The sequence below is a fragment of the Pseudophryne corroboree genome, chromosome 6 (assembly GCF_028390025.1).
Source record: "Pseudophryne corroboree isolate aPseCor3 chromosome 6, aPseCor3.hap2, whole genome shotgun sequence".
NCBI classification, from domain to species: Eukaryota; Metazoa; Chordata; class Amphibia; order Anura; family Myobatrachidae; genus Pseudophryne; species Pseudophryne corroboree.
Genome location: NC_086449.1, coordinates 321,817,342 through 321,842,583, shown reverse-complemented (window position 1 = coordinate 321,842,583; position 25,242 = coordinate 321,817,342). Strand labels below are relative to the sequence as shown.

The 25,242-nt window shown below is 45.8% G+C and overlaps 1 protein-coding gene across 2 annotated transcripts in view; it reads right to left on the bottom strand.

Annotated features, from left to right (window-relative positions):
• LOC134935233 (uncharacterized) overlaps positions 1-20,503 on the bottom strand; it is a 65,960-nt gene extending 45,457 nt beyond the window's left edge. Inside the window, exons 1-4 of one of the 2 annotated variants that reach the window (XM_063930423.1) lie at positions 20,485-20,503; positions 2,736-2,799; positions 1,602-1,705; positions 473-615 (exon numbers count right to left, since the gene is read on the bottom strand). In XM_063930423.1, coding sequence (XP_063786493.1) covers positions 473-615; positions 1,602-1,704 — 246 coding nt within the window. In that variant the 5' untranslated portion in view covers position 1,705; positions 2,736-2,799; positions 20,485-20,503. Of the gene's footprint in view, positions 1-472; positions 616-1,601; positions 1,706-2,735; positions 2,800-3,255; positions 3,289-20,484 lie in introns of those variants that run through there. The other variant, XM_063930422.1, reaches the window with a different exon arrangement.
• Between the last annotated feature and the right edge of the window lie 4,739 nt (positions 20,504-25,242).

The following is a 25,242-nucleotide window of genomic DNA, read 5'->3' as shown; positions in this document are numbered from 1 at the left end:
ATTTTATCTTTAAAACATTTTAAGTGAATCTAAGGTTATAGGAGTTTATATTAATGAGGAAAATGAATACATTAAACAATAACACATCTCCTTGCCAAACAATCAATATATCGGGCCGGATGTAATGAATAAACCCCTCAGTTCAAATGTTTTATAAAATAAATACCATTTAGTTTTTATAAGGGTGTCATATATTATGTCAGTAAAAGGACTATTTCATATATAATTGTAACCATAAAGGTTCACTTCGTAGACTGTTTGCACTTCATATTTAATTCAGACTCTCTTAGACATCTCATATATATACATTTGTGCATAGCACCTTGAAAAAAACACCTATTAATACAAAATGAATATAAAAATGTGTTTCACTCAATCCGATGAGTCCCCTCTGGTTTCTGTCAGTGTGATTGTGTGGACATGCCAGTCATGTGGGCATTATACAAAGGTGGTTTGAAAACGATAAACTCACCATATCAGCAAACTGGTTCACGGCCATCGTATATTTAGTGAGACCTTGTTCAAACAATTGATTGTGATTCTGCACCTTTTTCCAGGTCTCCTCCCAAGCTTTCCTCCGAAACTGCTCATCATGTACAGTGACATATTTCTTTTCTGAATACAATGTATTATATACAGTCAGTAATGAGAGGATTGTATCATTATTGTCTCAATATGATAATTACTTCATACTTGATAGGTATCTGTTACATACATTTGCTGTTACAGTGGGTTAAAGGTCATTGATGAGCAACTTGCATTTGCAGCACCATAACCTTTAAATGGGTCACACATTACCCTTCTTTAAACAAGCTAATTACTAACTTTCTGTAATGCTTGTAAAAGCATGTAAACTGGTATGTAGATGAAACTGAATGATTCCAATCACCCCATGCCCACTTACACAGTGGGTTGTGGTGGCATTGCTACATGCCTACATCTTTTTGATGCTTCCAAAAAGTGAACACAAGAAAGTCAGTGGAGGGTCACACCACTTGTCAAACACATTGATGCAATTCCACTACTGTTATACTAATGCCATATGGTAACCGCCCTCATAGTGCATTCTCTGATACCTAGTCTGCCACAATAGGAACTTTTTTTATGTACTTCTTCCTTGTTACATTACATAACTTGTGTAAATGCATACTACTAACTGCTTTTCATTTTTAATTGGATTACAGTTGTGAGTTTAGGGCTAATTTATCACCTAGTGCAGTGGTTCCCAAACTTTTTTGAGTAATGGCGCCCTAGAGTATCAAAACAAATTTCACAGCACCCCTAGGTTAAACATTTCCTATGGATAAAGTCAGATAAATATTAACTTAAGTAAATGTGTTTATACAGTATGTCTTCCTTAGGGTCAGTTATGTAGTGACAGACTTGATTTGCTTCTGTCTGCCCACATATTTTATGATATTCAGCCACCAGCACTGGTTTTGTCTATTACATTGACCGTAAATAATTTGATTTGGTCCTGGTCCACCAACCTAGGGCACCCTTGCAAGTGTCCCGAGGCACCCCAGGGTGCCGCTGCGCACAGTTTGAGAACCACTGACTTAGAGCCATGAGTACATCCAAAACACGCAAAAAATAGTTACCGTATGTGGATTTCCATGCGTCCCACTCTTGGTCAAGGAAATGTGAGGCAGAGGCACAAATGATGACAGCAGCCACTATGCACAGCTGCTTATCCAAATGCATCCTGAAAGTGACATTTACCAGCAAATTAAACCAAGATGTAAGTTGCTGTCACAATAAATAGGATAATATCCATTTAGGTGAAAAATGCATGCTTTCCTATGTCAAAATATCTTCCCTTTTATGGTATTTAAGTGCTTTGTATTATGATGGATTATCTATATTGCTCACTGAGATTGTGTCATTGTTACATTTATTTTTTGATACACTGTTCTTGGAGTGACTAATTGGAGTCCTGCATATGCGCAGTCTGATGACCATGCATGCACAGCGCCCATTGCTGGGGAGGGTTCCGGATCTGTAGCTCATACGGTACAGCGGCTAATGTCATCTTCAGATGGTGTTGGCTGCGGAGGCCAAACTCCAGAATACAAAAGCATTCCGGAGCTTGGTAAATCTGACAGCATTGCATCACACATGGAAACCTATGGGGGATGTACATCCACTGTGGTCCTTCAGTCATAAATTATGATCAGGCTGATACAAAATATTTGCAGATATCCCCAAACAATGGGTATTTACGAGGAATAAGCCACAAATATTTAATGATAAATGGGCCCCTAAATCACTTAAATGTTTTCAGAAAATAAAGCAAAAGAATGTACAATAGAAAAATAATATCTCTGGAAATTTGTATTTATAGTATGATTTACACTTGCTCACAAAGGGGGAGATGTACTAACCACTGGAGAGTGATAACATGGAGAGAGATAAACCACCAACCAATCAGCTCCTAACTGTCATTTTTCAAACACAGCCTGTAACATGGCAGTTAGGAGCTGATTGACTGGTACTTAATCTCTCTCCACTTTATCATGCTCCAAGGCTTAGTACATTTAACCCAAAGTGAGTAATATGAAATGTTTTTGTTGCTAAGCAGATCTCACCCAGCAGAGCCAGAGCTGCGGCTGGGAAGGAGACACTAAAGGGACATAATATATCATTTACATGCATTGGGCATTATTTTATTTTTCTGTAGACGTTTAGTTAAGCAGATGGTCAGAATCATTCTGCACACATAGAGGATTACTTGCCTGAGTATTGCACTGGATTATACAGAGTCCACCAGAAAATCCAGACTGACGAGTCAAGTTGTGACTATAAAATAAATCATATATGTTATACCATCAGGGTGCAATAATATGAAATATGGACAGATTTATTTACAGGTTTTTTTTTTTTTTTTAATATCAGATGACATTTTACCAAGTTCTCCTTATATTAATATAGTCAATCCTCTAAGTAACCTCAAATGGCTCCATGAACCTGCATATCCTGCAGGGATTTTGCACCTTCATATGAATTAAATTCATAGGCTTACACATGCCCTTCTCCAAATTTTATAATTAATTATTTGCTTTGGTAAAATGTAATTCCAAATGTAATAGCAAGCGCAAAGGTTCAGACACATAAGCAGATTTGGAGATGTCAGTCAAACTGTAGATATCAATGGAACAATGCCATCTAGTGGCCAAATGTTATATCACCCACTGACTGTTCAGCAAAGACACCCAAGGCACACTGTAAGTACGATTATTTTTCAAGGAAACTGACCTGAAGGTTGTGCGTCAAGCAGTGTTAAAAGCTGTACATGAACAGATCAATCTTTATATATATATGTTTTCAAATGTCATCTATAATTTTATCAACATTATCTCTCAACCAGTAATCGGTGCGGTCCACTGTACAATCAGATAACTGGCAGCAGTTAAACATGCAATAGTGATAAGATACATGGTTTAATATAGGACATGTCAGTTAGAACAACATTTATATAATGGGGCTGATAAAGTGCTGAACGTGCTCAAATTTGCAGAGCATTTCCGTGAATTCGCTATGTATTTGCACAGAAAATAAGTTAATGTTCATATTGATGATATGGAGACATACTGTAAGCATTCTCCTGCTGGAGAAAAAGCACTATATAAATAAAATTATTATTATTATTATTATTATTATTATTATTATTATTCGTATCTACACTTGTTACAAGTTGTGAGAAATTATATATGAGAGTGCTACAAACAAATAAAGCAGCCCCTATTTTGTTTTATCCTTGTTTTATAGCAAAAACATCTTTGGGGCAGATGTACTAAGCCTTGAAGAGTTATAAAGTGGGGAGAGATAAACTACCAAACAATCAGCCCCTAACTGTCATTTTTTTCAAACACAGCCTGTAATATGGCAGTTAGGAGCTGATTGACTGGTACTTTATCTCTCTCTCCATTTCATCACCCTCTTAGGCTTAGTACATCTAGTAACAACAGTAATAGAATGTGGGGAAAAAATGCTTGGCACTTATTCAGAGTTGTTAGCAAACCAAAAAAGCACACTAATGGGCAAAACCATGTGCACTGCAGGTGGGGCAGATGTAACATGTGCATAGAGATTTAGATTTGGGTGGGGTGTGTTAAAACTGAAATCTAAATTGCAGTGTAAAATAAAGCAGCCAGTATTTACCCTCCACAGAAACAAAATAACCCACCCAAATCTAATGGTGCCCATACACTTGTGCGATTGCATGCAATGCGATATCGGGCCCGATTTCCCTTGAAGCTTAACTTGCGCTAAATCGCATTGAACGTGTATTTTTTGTGCATTCGATGCACATACAATCTTTATCACATGCCTCTTATGACCAGAAATGGGTGGAGGGGAGTGTCCAGGAAGTGAACTAAATAACTCACAGATCTCACATCGCAGTGCGATAAATCAAATGTGGTAAAACAGCATACGATCGCAAGTGCGATCCGATAAATATTAAATGCAGCACATAAGATCTTGAGACGTGAAATTCGACTGGCGTGTCCGCGCATCGCGTCACATGGTACATAAGATGTGCATACAATCCTGCTATTTATCACACAGATGCGGTTGAAATCGAAGGATTGTACCAGATATCTCACAAGTGTATGGGCACCGTAACTCTCTCTGCACTTGTTACATCTGCCCCACCTGCACTGCACATGGGGGGTAATTCAGATCTGATTGCAGCAGCAAATTTGTTAGCTAATGGGCAAAACCATGTGCACTGTGGGGTGTGGGGGGGGGGGGCAGATATAACGTGCAGAGAGAGTTAGATTTGGGTGGGTTATATTGTTTCTGTGCAGGGTAAATACTGGCTGCTTTATTTTTACACTGCAATTTAGATTTCAGTTTGAACACACCCAACCCAAAACTATCTCTGCTACATCTACCCCCCTGCAGTGCACATGGTTTTGCCCATTAGCTAACAAATTTGCTGCTGCAATCAGATCTGAATTAGGCCGATTGTTTTGCCCATTAGTATGCTTTTTTGGTTTGCTTGGAGCACCATTTATCACGTTTTAGCACTCGTTGATAAATGAGCCCCTATATATGCTTCAATCAGACAACACGTGAGAGAAAATGCCATGCTATTTCCATTAACAACGACACAGGTTATGCTGAAAGTGTTTTGAAAATATACTGTATAGGTTTAATTTCATATGATTTTCTGCTATTGGGTAGTTACTTCTACTAACTACAACTTTCTGCATACCCCCCAACATGACTCTCCAGGAGGTACAAAATCCTCTGTTCCTGGACTTTCCTCTTAATTTATGATTGTCATCACCTGTGTTGAACTAGTTAATTGATAAGAAAGGTGTTTCACTACAGGTGATAGCAGTCATAAATTAAGAGGGAAGTCCATGAACCATACTTGCCTACTCTGCCGGAATGGCCGGGTGGCTCCCGAAAATTGGGTGAAGCTCCAGGTCCCCCCAGGAAAGTAGGCAAGCCTCCCGGATCCACCCGCACTGCGCTAAACCTGCCACCACGCAGCCCATTTACATAGTAAAATGGGCAGACCTGGAGGCCGATTACGTGATTTGCATGGAATCGCGTCATCGTAGCCATGCTCCCCGCTGTTCATTGCCAGTAACCGTGGCATTGCATAGTGGGGGGCATGGCTTCGATAATGCAATAGCGTAGCCACGACCCCATCCATAGCCTTTCCAGCGGTGTCCCGTCCCATCCCACCTCCTATTTGTAGACACACCCAGTGTTGGACTGGCACACAGGGTTACTGGGGAAACACCCAGTGGGCCCTACTGCATGTGGGCCATCATATTGGGATCAGGTTCCAGACTGAGCACTTGAATTATACATTATAAATATATTACCTTATACTGCACAGGACTAGGGTGTATTCTCTACAGTGTCTTTCTGATACAGTATCATGCATGTACTAGTATTTAATGTATATATTTATCAAGGGGCCCAGCCGATGCACTCTATACTGGTTGGGCAAACCAATATGATAGCTGGACACACCCCCTCTGGAGATCAGCCACACCCCTAAACATGGGCCCCTGCCACTGCATTCCCCCTGTGGGCCCTTCATGCCCCAGTCTGACATTGGCCACACCCCCGGACTGATCGATGTACTGCCAACCTGGCTGTCCCCTCCTGGATATTTAAAATATATTCTTTGTGTTTTTCATCTACGGTACTTTATATATTCTAAACTCTGGCGTATACTGGAGTATGACAGGAAAGGCTCCGCCTCACCTGTCTCACCTCACCGCACGTCAATTAGGGTTCACCCGGCCCTAGAAACATGTTGCGAGGCAAAATGCATATGATTACCTTTAGGAACTGTGCTCAATACTACCCTCATAACAATTTCCACAGGATCACTAACCATTGGTATATGTCCTCCCAGATGACATGTTATATGTTTCCCTGACACCAGCATATATTTCTATTTATCTTTAAAGAAAGAATAGATGGTGAGGACGGGATGAGGTCTTGTGACTGGCGCATGGGATCCCAGCGGTCACCATGCAGACGCCGGGATCCCAAGCGATCAAACACCTGACAGGGGCTATTCCCACTCATGTGAACAGAGTGGGAATAGAACCTGTGGCGAGCGCAGTCAGTCACCAGGCCCGCTGCGCCGCAAGGGGCTCTGTTGCGATGCCCCCTCCCCACCGGCATTCTGTGGTCGGGATCCCGGGGTTAGTACGCTGACCTCCAGGATCCTGGCTGTCGGTCTCACAGCCCAAACCCAGTGAGGTCATGTGTAAAGGCACACAAGATTCCTTACTCTTCTGCAGTATGATCTGTGAATAATACTTCTGTAAAGATACACTGGGGGAATTCAATTGTTTGAAAAGTCAGTTGGATGTATGTTTTTTTCCTGTCTATTAGATAGGAAAAAACAAATACCCAACTGACTTTTCAATCTGTTGAATATCCCCCATTAACTGTAGGATATACAGCACTTTCCTTAAATAAATGAGTACCTGGGATCTTTATTAATAAACAATTATACAGTGATTCAATTGCAGTAACCATAATATTTCACTAAGTGCCTGAAAGAAAAATAGTTTTATACCACATATGTTTATATAAACTGTCTAGAGAATTTTACTCTTTACATAATATTTAGGTCATAGTTGCCTACCCTCCTGGATCCTACAAGAGAGTCCCATTTCAAGCTCTTATCTCCTGCTGCCCTGCATTTATTTATACAGTAAATGAAATCTCCCAATTCTTTGGATTCTTCACTGCTGCCAGGGAACCAGCAATACATTTCTGGGCAAGGACAGTGATTTGCTGCAATCACTGTGATGTCTGTCTGGACTCATCAGCCTCTGCTGTTGACTCTCAGCAAATCCTTATGGGACCTCGGTGGCGGGGCTGCTATCATAAATTGTTGGGCCCAGGACTGACAATATAGGCAGGGCCTCCCTACCAACACATAGCCACACCCAGTGACGTGCGGTGGCGTGAGGCAGGTGAGGTAGAGCCTTTCCTGTCATACTAACGTTTGTGCCAGAGTTTTGACTGCGTAAAGTATATGAAAAATACAAAGTATATGTTTGAAATATCTTCTTTGCATTATTCTAATCATTTTTATAGCCAAAACTCTGTAGTAAAAAGTCTATGGCAGGTGAGGCAGTGCCTCACCTGGCTAACTTTTCCTCACATCTCTGATCAAAACTCACCAAATTTCCAGAAGTTTATACTGCTGCACCCGTGTGTAATGCCCAGATGTATGTTTTAGCTCATATTTTGCATGTAAATCTGGCTCTGGTGCTAGCCAGTGCCTCCTGAGCTATTTAGTCCAACGCACATCCCTGCCACACACGCATACTGCCCCATAGCCTGATTGGCTCCTGGCTGGAATTAAATTCAAAATATAGCCAGCTCTGACCGTCCATGGCTGTGTGCTAGCTGTAACCAGCTGGCAGTCTGGCCACTATCCCACAGTTGCCACCCAGGCCCCCTCTTGGTCTGGGCGACTGGGCTGCTGCTGTAAACTTTATTGTACAGCGGCAGCCGGTGGGCTCTTCTAATAGTTTGCTGCATGGGCAGTGAATGGCGGGAGATGGGAGAACGGGAGCCACCATCATCCTGGTGGTGGTGGGTGGTATGAGAGGCCCGAGCTCTCCACTCTCTGTCAGAGTGGCCGGGCCTGGGACAGTTGTGCCCACAGTACACCCTTGATAGCGGCCCTGCCTGATGGTATAGAACACAACTTATCTGACCCTTGTGATCTGCGTCTTATCTCAGCATCTGCTACTAATGTTAGCTAGTGTGTGTGCTGTGGAATGTTTTATTAGTAATCTTTGAGTATATTGCATAGGCATCACATTTATCATGTATATTGTGCTGAGTGAGAAGAAAAGAAATATCACAGAGAATAGTTTGAAGCAAGAAATCCAGTACAGGCAGCAATGTTAGCATCAATACTTGCTAAATTTTCCCAAATATGTTGTTACTAATGTTACATAGAAATATCTCACAACAAGCATTTAAGCACATACAGTTGTGCTCATAAGTTTACATACCCTAGCAGAATTTGAGATTTTCTGGCCATTTGTGAGAGAATATAAATGATAACTCACAAACTTTCCTTTCACTCATGGTTAGTGGTTGGGTGAAGCCATTTATTGTGAAACACCTGTGTTTACTCTTTTTAAATCATAATGACAACAGAAACTACCTAAATGACCCTGATCAAAAGTTTACATACCCCAGTTCTTAATACCGTGTATTGCCCCCTTTAACATCAATGACAGCTTGAAGTCTTTTGTGGTAGTTGTGGATGAGGCTCTTTATTTTCTCATATGGTAAAGCTGCCCATTCTTCTTGGCAAAAAGCCTCCAGTTCCTGTAAATTCTTGGGCTGTCTTGCATGAACTGCACGTTTGAGATCTCCCCAGAGTGGCTCAATGAAATTGAGGTCAGGAGACTGAGATGGCCACTCCATAACCTTCACTTTTTTCTGCTGTAGCCAATGACAGGTCGACCTGGCCTTGTGTTTTGGATCATTGCCAGCAGCTTGCTCTCCAGGCAATGAGCAACTTCCTGTCCAGCCTGAGAAGCTTTTATTACACCCATGCAGGTGTTAGCACTAATTAACCTTCGTTAAGTCTGAGTTGCAGAAACAGACCTTTATACCCGCCAACTGTACCTTTTTGTCCGGCACAGTACCTTTTTTTATGGTCTGTACCAGTCAAAAGGGACCTTATATCGGTTTTCAGAGTCTTCCATTCCTATGGAAGCCTATGTGAGCACCGCTTAGCCATGCCCCTGTACCCATGGCCACGATACTTTTCCGATTTTGGATCGGTTTTCAGCTGGGCAGTGTTGGAGGGTATGTACCTTGTCCTGGGGTTTTAAACTCAGAGGACAGAAATCTTGGACATATATACCAGCCCTCAAACACAATTCCACTGCTTTTATCATAAATGTTTGAACCATTCTTTGTTCAAAAAGTACTTTTAGTACACTGATGATTAAGCAATTTGGGGGTCTATTTCTAAGCAATGGATGAAGAGAAAGTGGATGGAGATAAAGTACCAACCAACCAGCTCTTAACTGTCATTTTTCAAACCCAGCCTGTGACTTGGCAGTTAGGAGCTGAGTGGCTGGGACTTTATCTCCATCCACTTTTACTCCATCCAAAGCTTAGCAAATAGATCCCCCCCCCCCCCCCCCCAATTCTTAAGTAAAAAAAAAACAGGAGTGTTATGGTAGACCTACCATGGTTAACACTCTTTCTGCGAGGTACATTGGGTTCCACAGTGAAACATCAGGGTGTAGAGTGGATCTTGATCCAGAGGCACCAACAGGCTAAAGCTTTAGGCTGTCCCAGGATGCATTGGGACCTCCTCTATAAACCCGCCTCCAGGCACTGAGAGCTCAGTGTTGTTAACCAGTCCAATGCAGGAGCAGGCAAGAGAGAAGGCAGCTGTTAGTCACATAGAACCACATTCTCACGACAGGAGAAGGGACCAGTGGCTAATGCCATACAAACCCATAGAAGCTAGGTGAGTCAGGGTGGGCACCCTGTGGAACCCAATGTACCTCGCAGAAAGAGATTTAACCATGGTAGGTCTACCATAACACTCCTTTTCTGCAGCAGGGTACATTGTGTTCTACAGGGAAACATCGGGATGTCCTCAAGCAGTTCCTCAAGGGAGGGGATGCGCCTTAGCGGATGTGAGAATCCGGCGTCCAAAGGAAGCATCCTGGGAGGCGAAAGTATCAAAAGCATAGAAACTAAGAAACATGTTCACTGAGGACCACGTAGCCACCTTGCAGAATTGTTCTGTGGATGCGGCACAGCAGGCAGCCCAAGAAGGTCCAGCAGACCGAGAAGTATGGACATTAATAGCAGCAGGAGCTGGGAGACCAGCCTGCGCACAAGCTTGTGCAATCACCATTTTAATCCATCTGGCCAAGGTTTGCTTATTCGCAGGCCAGTCACGTTTGTGGAAACCAAACAGGACAAAAAGGGTTTCTGACCTCCTGATAGAGGCAGTGCTCTCCACATAGCCCTTACTACATCCAAAGACCACCCTTTGGGAGATAAGTCCGAAAAGATAAAGGCCGGAACCACAATCGCTTGGTTAAGGTGAAAAGATGACACCACCTTAGGGAAATAACCCGGTCGAGTTCGTAGAACTGCCTGGTCATGGTGAAATATCAGAAAGGACGGACGACAGGACAAAGCACCCAAGTCCGACACCCTTCTTACAGAGGCAATAGTCAGCAAAAACAGGACCTTGGCCGTGAGCCATTTATGTTCACCATCTCAAGAGTCTCAAATGGAGCCACTTACAACAGTGCAACATTCAGTACAACAGTCAGATCCTATGAGCCACAGGAGGGATATAGGGAGGCTGAATCCGAAGAACATCCTGAGTGAAAGTATGAACGTCAGGTATAGATGCAATTTTTCTCTGAAACCATACCGACAAGGCAGACATGTGAACCTTGAGGGAGGCCAGACGAAGACCTAAGTCAAGGCCTCATTGCAGAAAATCCAGAATTCTGGAAGTTCTGAACCTAGAGACATCATAATTTTTATCAACACACCAGGTGAAGTAAGAATTCCAAACCCTGTAATAAATCCGGGCAGAGGCCGGTTTGCGGACTTTCAACATAGTCTGAATAACCACCTCAGATAAACCTTTGTCCCTCAGGTGTAATGCTTCAAGAGCCACACCGTCAAAGCCAGTCTGGCCAGGTCTGGGTAGACACAAGGGCCCTGTATGAGGAGGTCTGGCCACTGAGGAAGTAGAAGGGGATGCCCTGTCCACAGACTCTGCAGGTCTGAGAACCAATGCATTCTGGGCCATGCTGGAGCGACTATCAGTAGTGATTCTCCTTATTTGAACTTATTATTTGAACCCTGGGCAGAAGTGACACTGGAGGGAACACGTAGTGCAATCGAAAGTTCCATGGAATTGCCAGTGCATCCACGAATACTGCCTCAGGATCCCTGGCCCTTGATTCAAAGACCAGAACCTTTTGATTGTGTTGAGACACCATCAGGTCTACATCTGGTAGGCCCCACCTGTCCACTAGGAGTTGAAAGACTTCTGGATGAAGACTCCACTCTCCGGTGTGTACGTCCTAACGAATGAGGAAGTTCACTTTCCAGTTTAGGACACCTGGAATGAACACTGCCGATATAGCGGGCAGCTGGCACAGACCGTCATAAAACACTTCCCCCTCTGGTAAATCCCTGGAGCATAAAGCTGGGGATAAAGCTGCCATTTGGAGTGCCGCGAAACCGGTCAGGTGCCTGAGTTACCAAGCTACAAGTACGCTGGAGAAAGGACCCGAACCAAACCCTGGACACCACTACCCATCGCATCTTAAGAGGAGCCCAGTAACAGTTTGGTTTAGGAGGCTTCAGACTGTACTGCATGAGGAGCCCATCACTAAGGGACACTTGAAGCAAATCAACCTCTAACGGTCAAAATCGCAGTATTCCTCCACTGGACTCCCACCCAAGCTGGCTAACCATTGCATTGGACTTTACCATCTGCTACAGGGGTGCTAATAGGAACAGACTATTCCAGCGTAAATCCTTTGCTGCAGACACACATGGATGGTAACAATTTATCAATTCACTGCATGAATTTGCAATTTTTTAATTTAATGTGACATGAATGTTTTTTACAAAGTGTTATTAATTGTGTAATAAATTTTATTAGAGATATTCATTTGCTCTCTCATATTGTACTATACAGCACAGTCTTCTTTTCTCTGTTGGTTCTCATAATTGTGGGAGTGACTTCCCCGGTGTTTGAGACAACTGCTTAGCAAAGCACCTCACGTCTACCTTGCCCAAACATACCTAGGTATACTACTCCACAAATCCCTGGAGCATGCCTGCATGATGCAGGAGCTTCCACTGATTTACTGCCCCTTCTGTTAGACATTATGGAAAATGCAACAGAGCGACTTAGTACGATATTGCCAGACAAGGTACAATACCTGCGAATAAATCCAGTATTATGTGACTGAGTACACAGTAGAATATACATATTAGATAAATACTGTGACGCAATAATAAGATTTTACTTACCGGTAAATCTATTTCTCGTAGTCTGTAGAGGATGCTGGGACTCCGTAAGGACCATGGGAATAGACGGGCTCCGCAGGAGATAGGTCACTTTAAGAAAGCTTTGGATTCTGGGTGTGCACTGGCTCCTCCCTCTGTGCCCCTCCTCCAGACCTCAGTTAGGGAAACTGTGCCCAGAGGAGATGGACAGTACGAACAAGGATTTTTGTAAACCTAAGGGCGAGATCCATACCAGCCACACCAATCACACCATATAACTTGTGATAAACTACCCAGTTAACAGTATGAACAACAACATAGCCTCGGGTCAACCGATAAACTATAACATAACTCTTATGTAAGAGCCCAGCATCCTCTACGGACTATGAGAAATAGATTTACCGGTAAGTAAAATCTTATTTTCTCTAACGTCCTTGAGGATGCTGGGACTCCGTAAGGACCATGGGGATTATACCAAAGCTCCCAAACGGGCGGGAGAGTGCGGATGACTCTGCAGCACCGATTGAGCAAACAGGAGGTCCTCCTCAGCCAGGGTATCAAACTTATAGAACTTTGCAAAGGTGTTTGACCCCGACCAAATAGCTGCTCGGCACAACTGTAATGCCGAGACCCCTCGGCAGCCGCCCAAGAAGAGCCCTTCTTGCTAGTGGAATGGGCCTTAACCGATTTAGGCAATGGTAATCCTGCCGTAGAATGCGCCTGCTGAATCGTGTTACAGATCCAGCGAGCAATAGTCTGCTTTGAAGCAGGAGCGCCAACCTTGTTGGCCGCATACAGAACAAACAGAGCTTCAGTCTTCCTGATCCTAGCCGTTCTGGTCACATAAATCTTCAAAGCCCTGACCACATCCAGGCACTCGGAATCCTCCAAGTCCCGTGTAGCCACAGGCACGACAATAGGTTGGTTCACATGAAAAGATGAGACCACTTTTGGCAGAAATTGAGGACGAGTCCTCAACTCTGCCCTATCCACGTGAAAAACCAAGTACGGGCTTTTATGTGATAAAGCCGCCAGTTTGTGAAACACGCCTTGCCGAAGCTAATGCCAACAACATGACCACTTTCCACGTGAGGTATTTCAACTCCACTGTTTTGAGTGGTTCAAACCAAGGTGACTTGAGGAAACGTAACACCACGTTAAGATCCCAAGGCGCCACCGGAGGTACAAAGGGAGGCTGAATATGCAGCACTCCCTTCACAAAAGTCTGTACTTCAGGAAGAGAGGCCAATTCTCTTTGAAAGAAAATGGATAAGGCCGAAATTTGGACCTTTCTGGACCCTAATTTTAGGCCCAAATTCACTCCTGTTTGAAGGAAGTGAAGTAGACGGCCCAACTGGAACTCCTCCGTAGGAGCAGCTCTGGCCTCACACCAAGAAACATATTTTCGCCATATACGGTGATAATGTTTCAACGTCACGTTTTTCCTAGCCTTGATCAGGGTAGGAATGACCTCCTCCGGAATCCCTTTTTCCGCTAGGATCCGGCGTTCAACCGCCATGCAGTCAAACGCAGCCGCGGTAAGTCTTGGAACAGACAGGGCCCCTGCTGCAGCAGGTCCTGCCTTAGAGGAAGAGGCCACGGATCTTCTGTGAGCAACTCTTGCAGCTCCGGATACCAAGTCCTCCATGGCCAATCTGGAACAATGAGAATTGTTCTGACCCTGCTTATTCTTATTATTCTCAACACCTTGGGTATGAGAGGAAGAGGAGGAAACACATAGACCGATCTGAACACCCAAGGTGTCACCAGAGCGTCTACCGCTACCGCCTGAGGGTCCCTTGACCTGGCGCAATACCGCTTTAGCTTTTTGTTGAGACGGGATGCCATCATGTCTATTTGAGGCAGTCCCCACCGACCCGTGATCTGTGAGAAGACTTCTTGATGAAGTCCCCACTCTCCCGGATGCAGGTCATGCCTGCTGAGGAAGTCCGCCTCCCAGTTGTCCACCCCCGGGATGAACACTGCTGATAGTGCGCTTACATGGCCTTCCTCCCAGCATAGAATCCTGGTCGCTTCTGCCATGGCCACTCTGCTCCTTGTTCCGCCTTGGCGGTTTATATGAGCCACTGCCGTGACATTGTCTGACTGAATCAGAACCGGTTTTCCCCGAAGCAATTCCTCCGCTTGACGCAGGGCGTTGTATATGGCCCTCAACTCCAGGACGTTGATGTGGAGACAAGTCTCTAGATTTGACCAGAGACCTTGGAAATTTCTTCCCAGTGTGACTGCTCCCCAGCCTCGGAGGCTTGCGTCCGTGGTCACCAGGACCCAGTCCTGAATGCCGAACCTGCGACCCTCTAGTAGGTGAGCACTGTGCAGCCACCACAGGAGAGATACCCTGGTACTGGGAGACAGGGTGATCCTTTGATGCATTTGTAAATGGTACCCGGACCACTTGTCCAAGAGGTCCCATTGAAAAGTCCTCGCATGAAACCTGCCGAAGGGGGTGGCCTCGTATGAAGCCACCATCTTCCCCAGAACCCGTGTGCAATGATGCACTGAAACCTTTTTTGGCTTTAATAGGTTCCTGTTTTTCTGGTCTGTGTCTAGAATCAGGCCCAAAAAGGTCAGACGCGTTGTAGGGACTAGCTGGGACTTCGGTATATTGAGAATCCAGCATTGTAACTGCAACATCTTCATGGACAGAGACACGCTGTCCAGCAACTTCTCCCAAGATCTCGCCTTTATGAGGAGATCGTCCAAGTATGGGATAATTGTGACACCCTGCCTGCGCAGGTGGCACCATCATTTCCGCCATTACCTTGGTGAAAATTCTCGGGGCCGTGGAAAGCCCAAACGGCAACGTCTGAAATTGGTAGTGACAGTCCTGCACTGCAAATCTCAGGAACGCCTGGTGAGGGGGGAATATCGGAACATGAAGGTAAGCATCCTTTATGTCCAGGGACACCATCCAATCCCCCCCCCTCCAGACTGGCGATGACCGCCCTGAGTGATTCCATTTTGAACTTGAACCTCTTCAAGTACAGGTTCAGGGATTTTAGGTTTAAAATGGGTCTGACCGAACCGTCCGGTTTCGGGACCACAAACAGGGTTGAGTAATATCCCTCTCCTTGCTGGAGATGAGGAACTGTGAGAATCACCTGTTGAATATACAATTTTTGGATTGCTGCCAACACTAGCTCCCTCTCTGACGGGGAAGCCGGCAGAGCCGATTTGAAAAACCGGAGAGGAGGCAAGTCTTCGAATTCCAGCTTGTATCCCTGAGAAACAATCTCTAATGCCCAGGGATCCACCTGCGAGTGAACCCAGACGTGGCTGAAAAACTGAAGACGAGCCCCCACTAGATCTGCCTCCCGCCGGGAAGCCCCAGCGTCATGCGGTGGACTTTGCAGATGCAGGGGGGGACTTCTGCTCCTGGGAACTAGCTGTGTGCAGCTTTTTTCCCTTGCCTTTTCCTCTGGCAACAAAGGACGATCCCCGTACCTTCTTGCTCTTATTGGAACGAAAGGACTGCATTTGATAATGAGGTGCCTTTTTTGTATGCTGCGGGGGGACATGAGGTAAGAAATTTGACTTACCAGCCGTAGCAGTAGAGACAAGGTCCGAGAGGCCGTCTCCAAACAACTCCTCCCCTTTGTAAGGCAAGGACTCCATATGCCGCTTTGAATCGGCGTCTCCCGTCCACCTGTCGGGTCCACAAGAGCCGCCTAGCAGAAATAGACATAGCGTTTATTCTGGAGCTTAATAAACAAATGTCTCTTTGAGCATCTCTCATATACAAGGCAGCATCTCTGATATGCTCTATGGTCATTAAAATGGCATCCCTATCTAAGGTGTCAATCTCCGTAGATAAGGAATCTGCCCATGCCACAACAGCACTACAAACCCAGGCCGACGCCATAGCTGGTCTAACAATAGTACCTGAATGAGTGTAAATGTGCTTCATGGTAATTTTCTGCCTGCGATCAGCAGGATCCTTGAGGGAAGCCGTATCCTGAGAAGGCAGTGCCACCTTTTTGGATAAGCGTGTCAGCACCTTGTCTACTTTAGGCGAAGATTCCCATCGTATCCTATCCGTTTGTGGAAAAGGATACGCCATAAGAATCCTTTTGGGAACTTGTGGTCTCCTATTTGGAGATTCCCAAGCCTTTTCGCACAATTCGCTCAGCTCAAATGAGGACGGAAAGGTGACCTCAGGCTTTTTCCCTTTATACATGTGTACCCTCGTGTCAGGGACAGGGGGTACTTCAGTAATATGCAAAACCTCTTTTATGGCAATAATCATGTACCGAATACCTTTTGCCACCCTCGGCTGTAATGTTGCATCTTCATAGTCGACACTAGAGTCAGTATCCGTGTCGGTATCTGTGTCATCGATCTGGGATATGGTGCGCTTCTGAGACACCGAAGGTCCTGGCGCCACAGGGACCGGCGTGGTCTGGCTACCTGACTGATCCCTAGCTTCAGCCTTGTCTAACCTTTTATGCAGTAGATTGACATTTGCATTTAAGACATTCAGCATATCCACCCATTCCGGTGTCGGCGTTGCCGACAGCGACATGACATTCAAGCACTCCCCCTCCACATTAAGCGAGCCTTCCTCGTCAAACATGTCGACACACGCGTACCGACACACTTCACACACACTGGGAAACTCTTTTCTGAAGACAGTATCCCCTTTAAGGCAGGGCCGGCTCTACCATTAGGCAGCTTTAGGCAGCTGCCTAGGGGCGCCGTCCTCTGGAGGGCGCCACTGAATTCATCTAACAAAATACTGAATGATATGAATGTGACCTCCTCCTTTTACACTGCGCTGGCCACTGCTGTGGGTCTAATCAGGTACAGCCGCCACTATCAGGCTGTACCACATAATGTCTCAGAGTTTTGTCTGTGCTGACACGTGTAACATAAAGTCATGTGAAGGCACATAGGGGAGGATGTAACTGTGGATCCCGGGGGGGGGGGGGGGGGGCACCCCTACGTCCGCTTCTCATAGCCCTGATGCACCTCCTGAAGGCCCCTAGATCCCGGCTCTCCATCAGCAAGCAGCATCTGACTACACGTTGGCTCCCAGCAGCGTTACTGTAATGCTGCTGCCGCCTGTAAGAGGAACCAGTTACCAGGGAAAACAAGGAAACAACGCTCAGGTAAGTAACCCATGGGTGTTCTGCGGGACCACAGACAGTACACATCTTACAGCCCGATGGGTGGTTTGCACTTGTAAACAGCATAATAGGGAAAACACAGGCACTGGGGGCACAATGCAGTACATGTGGCGGTAGGGGGGTCAGTAATAAATTTACAGATGGGGGAATGGAACACAATAAGGAGCAAACAACTATATTTGTGTGTGTCTATATATGTATGTATACACAAATAATTAAATATCCCCACCAGACCCCATATGCGGATGCATATCTCGACACTTTGCGAAAATGTGAAATTGGCCTCAGTGTACTATACAATCCTTAACATGCCGGCTAGCATGTATACATAGGCAGAAAGAATGGTTGCCACTCAAGGATTTGAAAGTGAAAGTATACTGCGAACAAAGTCACAAAATGTTGCGACTGTGATTACAATATACTTTTTCACCTTAAAAGTCCTTGAGTGTTGTCCCTTTCCAGAGGTGTATCTAGGGGTCCGAGCGCCCCTGGCAAAGTAAGGGACTGGCGCCCCCCCCCATATTTGTAATGGCGAAGGCTGAAAAAAGCGCGTGGCCACTCAATAGTACCCCAAATTCAAATGACACCACACAGTAGTGCCCCTTACTCACATTACACTGCATTACATTCATCTAAGTGTGAAGAAATGATGTATTTTGGAAGGTGAATAGTCAGAAGGTATCTATAGCCATTATAGCGGTTTGTGGCACACACATAGTCACTGCAGGGGCTATGTAGCCTCCAGTTACGGAATGAGCAAGAAGTTGGTAATGAATGAGTTGATAATCCTAGAACTTGGTATTATTAAAGGCAACAGGTAAGGAGCAACAACTCGCAGCCATAATGTCAACTGATTAGGACTGGAGCTGAGCAGCTGATATACCCAGGGCTGGCACGAGCAAAAAAAACTTTGGTAAGTGAATATATATTTTGGCGCCCCTTAGTGAAATATATTAGGGCATGGCTTCATATGGAAGGGGTGTGACCACAGAATAGTATCGTACCAATGCACACGGAGGGAGGCGGCAACGGTGGGCAGTGAGACGGGACGTTTATAGTTTACTTTTTATGGCACTGGGCAGCAGGCAACCCCCTCCTCTCAGCCAACAGCTGCCTAATCACCAGCAGCAGGCACATGGCACAGAAAGTACACAGCAGGCACTCACCTCAGACTGGGAGCAGAAGCACAGTGCCCAGCAGAGCTCTTATGTTCTTTCCGGCCATGTGACCCTCCTCCCTAGCTCCGTCCACTCCGGCTCTCTCTGTCATAGGTATATACTTGTGGGCAAGGTGATAGACGTGTGCGGTCATCCGTGCATTACAGTGCTGACTGCTGTGCTTATTGCGAACATGGATGTTGGGCAGGGACTCTTCTAGCCAGTAGGTCACTGATCCTCCCGGACTCTGCCTGCAGGGGTATCCTGCCGTCTCTCCCCACAGAACCCGCCCAGCACCGACTCACTCTCTTCCCTGCGTCTGCACTCATTCTCCCCCTGCACCTACACTCTCTCCCCAGCACCTATACTCACACCCTGCACCTGCACTCTCTCCTCTGCACTCTCTCCCTTGCATCTACACTCTCTCACTGCACCTACAGTATATCTCTTGCGCCTGCACTCTCACCCTGCGCCTACACTCCATCCCTTGTGCCTGCACCTACATTTGCTCCCTGACACCTACATTCTCTCCCCTGTGCCTTCACTCCCTCCCCTGTGCCTGTACCTACACTCCCCTGTGCCTACAGTTCCTCCCCTATGCCTGCACTCTCTCCCCTGTGCTTGCACTCTCTACCCTTCACATCATCAGACCTGGTGCTCTTTGCAGCCGCATACTCTGCCTAATGGTAGAACCGGCATTTGATACTGTATTGCACTCTGAAAGCAGGGACATAGTAAAGGTGGGTACACACTGGCCGATATATCGGGCGTTCTATTGAATGGCTGATATATCGCGGGTCCGTCGCCCATTGTGTACGGCCGATATGTCTGTGAACACCGTCGTTCACAGACATATCGCGTCGGCCATGCAGCACAGCCTACGGCCAATATATCTGCTGATATATTGGCGCATCGCTGTGTGTGTACGGGCGACCAGCCGGCCGCCCGTACACATGCTGCAGTGGCCAGCGGTGATTGACAGCTGAACTGGGCGGGAGTGTGTACACGCCTGCCCAGTTCATGACGTCAGTCCCCGACGGATCGGGCAGTGTGTATGCACAGCACACTGCCCGATACGTCCATAAATATATCTGCAGACCAATTGATCTGCAGATCTATCTATCACTGTGTACCCATCTTAAGACATGTCTAATAAAGAATAAGAATATATGATTGCTTAGAAGCAGGTAATACAGAAAGGGGCTTGCCTGGGCTGTGCAATGGTCAGTGTATAAACTGTGTCAAACCAGGTGTCTCAGGCTTGGAACTCCCACTCCACCCATCATTATCCCCCCTCCTCAATTCCCTCCAACCCTCACTTGCATTTACTATCACCAGCAACATCCTGTCCTGACAGAGCACACTGCACCCGCCACCCGTGACCAGATCATGCCCCAGCCAGAACGATAACAGTTTTCTCGTAACCCCTTCCCTACCAGGCAGCACAGACTATGTGCTCGCCTCCTGACTAGTAATAAAGCAGCACAGCATTCACTGCACACTCGCTGCTGCTCGCCTCTCACCATCCATCACTCGTGCCTGTGCTGAAATACAGGCTGTGAGAGGAGGGAAGGAGGGGGTAAAGCTGACAGAGGATTAACCCTGCCACTACCCTATTATATTTTTACCACCACTGCTGTACTCACAAGTTACAGCGGGTCACGTCACTCACTGTCTACTGCTTAGCTTCCTTGAACATCCCGCGGCTGCTGACAAGTACAGTACATGCCTACTCTGGGCATACAGCCAATAGGCATGCAGCTGTACCAGGCAAGGTGGCTTCTGGGAGTTGTAGTTTGTTTAGTTTTTTTTCACTTTGTGCGGCCGCGGGTGGCACTGCTGGGTGGCGCCCTTCCTCTGCTGGCGCCCCTGGCGAGTGCCATCCTGGCCAAAGCATAGATACGCCCCTGTCCCTTTCCTCTGTATATGTATAATGATGCAATTCACCCCAGACCACCTAGTGGCAACCTGCATCTACCCTCCAAGAGGTGGTGGTGTTTTTGTTTTTTTTGCTGGTTAGGGGGCGCCAGGCTGAAGCTTTGCCTAGGGTGCAGAGAGACCTTGCACCGGCCCTGCTTTAAGGCCCTTTGGAGAGACAGAGATAGAGTATGCCAGCACACACCCCAGCGCTATACCCCTGGAAAAAATAACACAGAATGCCCTTTTCCAGAAGCGCTGAGTAGTAATAAAACGCCAATTATGTGCCCCCCCCCTCTCCTTCAAACCCCCTTTCACCATGTGTAAAGCAGGGGAGAGTCCGGGGAGCTTCCTCTCAGCGGTGCTGTGGAGAGAAAATGGCGCTGGTTAGTGCTGAGGGAGAAGCCCCGCCCCCTCGGCGGCGGGCTTCTGTCCCGCTCAAAGTTATAAAAAAATGGCGGGGCTCTTATATATACATGTACAGTGCCCACCTGTACATGTATATTGTATTTTGCCATAAGAGAGGTGTTATATTGCTGCCCAGGGCGCCCCCCCCTGCGCCCTGCACCCTTACAGTGACCGGAGTGTGTGAGGCGTATGGGAGCAATGACGCACAGCTGCAGTGCTGTGCGTTACCTCAGTGAAGCTCTGAAGGCTTCTGCTGCCTTCGTTTCTTCTGGCTCTGTGAGGAGAACGGCGGCGCGGCTCTGGGAGTGAACGCCCAGGACGAACCTGTATTCACCCCCTCTGGAGCTAATGGTGTCCAGTAGCCGAGGAAGCAGAGCCTATCATTTAAGAAGGTCTGCCCCTCTCTCCTCAGTCCCTCGATGCAGGTAGCCTGTTGCCAGCAGTGCTCCCTGTAAAAATATAGAAAAAATCCAAACAAAAATGCTTTCTAGGCAGAGAACTCAGGGGAGCTCCCTGCAGTGCACCCATTTCCCTCTGGGCACAGTGTAAAACTGAGGCCTGGAGGAGGGGCATAGAGGGAGGAGCCAGTGCACACCCAGAATCCAAAGCTTTCTTAAAGTGCCCTATCTCCTGCGGAGCCCGTCTATTCCCATGGTCCTTACGGAGTCCCAGCATCCTCAAGGACGTTAGAGAAAAATAAATATATATATATATATATATATATATATAGTACATTGGAGTGAATATACTGCCTAATGGTGTGGAAAAATAATAAAAAAAATGGGATACAAAGCTACACTTAGCTTCCTTTATATTGAAGTATTCAGTCAAATGACCATGGTGGAATTCAAGTTATATGCAAAACAAACAAAGAACAATAAAAACATAGTGCAACCTGTTATGGTGCAATGAATGGCTGTTCATATATACATTTTTCTCATATAAAGGAACTGTATTTAGAAACTGTTGCAAGTTCCAAAAAAACAGTGTAGATGTTTTTATATATAAAAACTATTTCATCAATATAATATTCCAAGTAGCAACCAAAAGGTATTGCACGTACAAGATAAAAAATAATAACAAGCTTATCTGCCCAAACATTGGGTCCAGAGACAACCGGTACTTTGACCACAGATATTCCAAACGGTAACCAATAGGTAGAAAATGTACAAGAAATAAGTTAAAAGAAGGCTTATCTGTCCATCAAAAGGGATCCAGAAGGCATAAGTCCTAATGCGTTTCATCCTAGCTTGTGGACTTCATCAAGGGGATGGTTAAGTGTTTGCCAGATCTGCTATATATAGCAGAGGGAATAGGAAGTGTACCATTACCTCACTTCCTGTTGTGTGAATAGGAAGTGTAATATTATCTCACCTCCTGTTGTGTGAACGGGAAGTGTACTATTACCTCACTTCCTGTTGTGAGTGATAATTAAAAACTTCATATATATCATAAAGAAAGTCTATATATACATATAGTGGTGAAGACGTGAAAGAGGTATCCATAGAAATATGGTAACTAAGAAGGAGTAGTGATCAGAAGTGTAAAAACCCGCAGTGGAACGCATATGACACGCAAATGCGTCCCTTCTGGTTCCGGGTTCTAGAACACTATCTATTAACCAATGATCAGTAATAAATACAAATGAGGTGACTGACTTGTGGGAGTGCTATTGTGCCTGAATAGAGTTGCAAAGTGCAGAAGATTGAGAGGGTGGTTTAACTAGCTGCCACCTTTTGCCACCTCCGGACCAGAAGTAAACAAAGTCCGAGGGGCAGAAACTTATGGTGGTGGAACGCATCTGGACTGCACCACGTGACTTCCGGTCACAATATTTTTGCTTATAAACGTGAATGACTAATATATTTAACTACTAGCTGGAGTACCCGGCGTTGCCCGGGATTTTAAGAATGTTTGTTTACAAAAATGAATGTAAATATTAAACACACAGTATAAATAACATAGTATAAAAATGCATGTCAAATGTTATACACATCAATAAAATGAAAATACAATTTAAAAATATATACATTTTCGCTTTTATATATTAGATAAGTACCTGGATAAATCCTCCTCCCCCAAACACTCCACAGTTTGTTATATAGCACAGCACATTATGTATCTCCTGATATACTCTGTGCTGCTGGGGGACCATGCTACTTCCACTATATAACTTTCAGTGTGTGGGTTCGTGCTACCTCCATTCCCCTCCTCACATCATGTCAATGCCCCTGTCACATGCAGTCCTGTCATCACTGACATATCATGAATGTCCTGATATAGTCTGTGCTGCTGGCCCACCCCTAGGAGTGCTAGTGGTGTGTTACCCCAACAGTGGGGGTGATTCTGAGTTGTTCGCTCGCTAGCTGCTTTTAGCAGCATTGCACACGCTAAGCCGCCGCCCTCTCGGAGTGTATCTTAGCTTAGCAGAAGTGCGAACGAAAGATTAGCAGAATTGCGAATAGAAATTTCTTAGCAGTTTCTGAGTAGCTCCAGACTTACTCAGCCATTGCGACCAGCTCAGTCCTTTTCGTTCCTGGTTTGACGTCACAAACACACCCAGCATTTGCCCAACCACTCCCCCGTTTCTCCAGCCACTCCTGCGTTTTGCAACTCGAACGCCTGCGTTTTTCCGCACACTCCCATAAAACGGCCAGTTTCCACCCAGAAACACCCACTTCTTGTCAATCACACTACGATCAGCACAGCGATGAAAAAGCTTAGTTATGCCGTGAGTAAAATACCTAACTTTTGTGTAAAATAACTAAGCGCATGCGCTCTGCGAACCTTGCGCATGCACAGTAAGCGACTAATCGCAGTATACTGAAAATCGGCAACGAGCGAACAACTCGGAATGACCCCCAGTGTTTGTTCCCAGAGTGTAAGTAATATGTGTAGCAAGTTTGGTGTAAATTGCTCCAGGCATTCCACAGGTGCTAGGGGTGTCTTACCCCCACAGTGTTTGTTCCTAGCTTGTAAGTCATATATGTACAAAGTTTGTTGTAAATTGGTCTAGGCATTATGGAGTTATGCTGTCTCCTGAAATACTCTGTGCTGCTTTCCCACCCCTAGGAGTGCTAGGGGTGTCTAACCCCCACAGAGTTTGTTCCCAGATTGTAAGTCAGATGTGTACCAAGTGTGGTGTAAATTGCTCCGGGCCTTCCACAGTTATGCTGTCTGCTGACAAACAATGTGCTGCTGTCCCACCCCTAGGGGTGCTAGGGGTGTCTGACCCCCACAGTGTTTGTTTCCCGAGTGTAAGTCATATGTGTACCAAGTTTATTGTAAATTGGTCTAGCCATTCGGGAGTTATGCTGTCTCCTGAAATACTCTGTGCCACTGTCCCACCCCTAGGGGTGTCTAACCCAACAGGGTTTGGTCCAAGATTGTAAGTTAGATGTGTACCAAGTTTGGTGTAAATTGCTCCGGGCCTTCCACAGTTATGCTGTCTGCTGACAAACAATGTGCTGCTGTCCCACCCCTAGGGGTGCTAGGGGTGTCTGACCCCCACAGTGTTTGTTGACCGAGTGTAAGTCATATGTGTACCAAGTTTATTGTAAATTGGTCTAGCCATTCGGGAGTTATGTTGTCTCCTGAAATACTCTGTGCCACTGTCCCACCCCTAGGGGTGCTAGGGGTGTCTAACCCAACAGGGTTTGGTCCAAGATTGTAAGTTAGATGTGTACCAAGTTTGGTGTAAATTGCTCCAGGCCTTCCACAGTTTTGCTGTGTCCTGCAATACTCTGTGCTGCTGTCCCAGCCCTAGGGGTGCTAGGGCTGTCTAACCCCCACAGAGTTTGTTCCTAGATTTTAAGTCACATGTGTACCAAGTTTGGTGTAAATTGCTCCAGGCCTTCCACAGTTTTGCTGTCTGCTGACATACTCTGTTCTGCTGTCACACCCCTAGGGGTTCTAGGGGTGTCTGACCCCCACAGTGCTTGTTCCCAGAGTGTAAGTCATTTGTGTACCAAGTTTGTTGTAAATTGCTGCAGGCATTCCAGAGTTATGCTGTCTGCTGAAATACTCAGTGCTGTTGCCTCACCCCTAAGGGTGCTAGGGGTGTCTTCCTCCCACTGTGT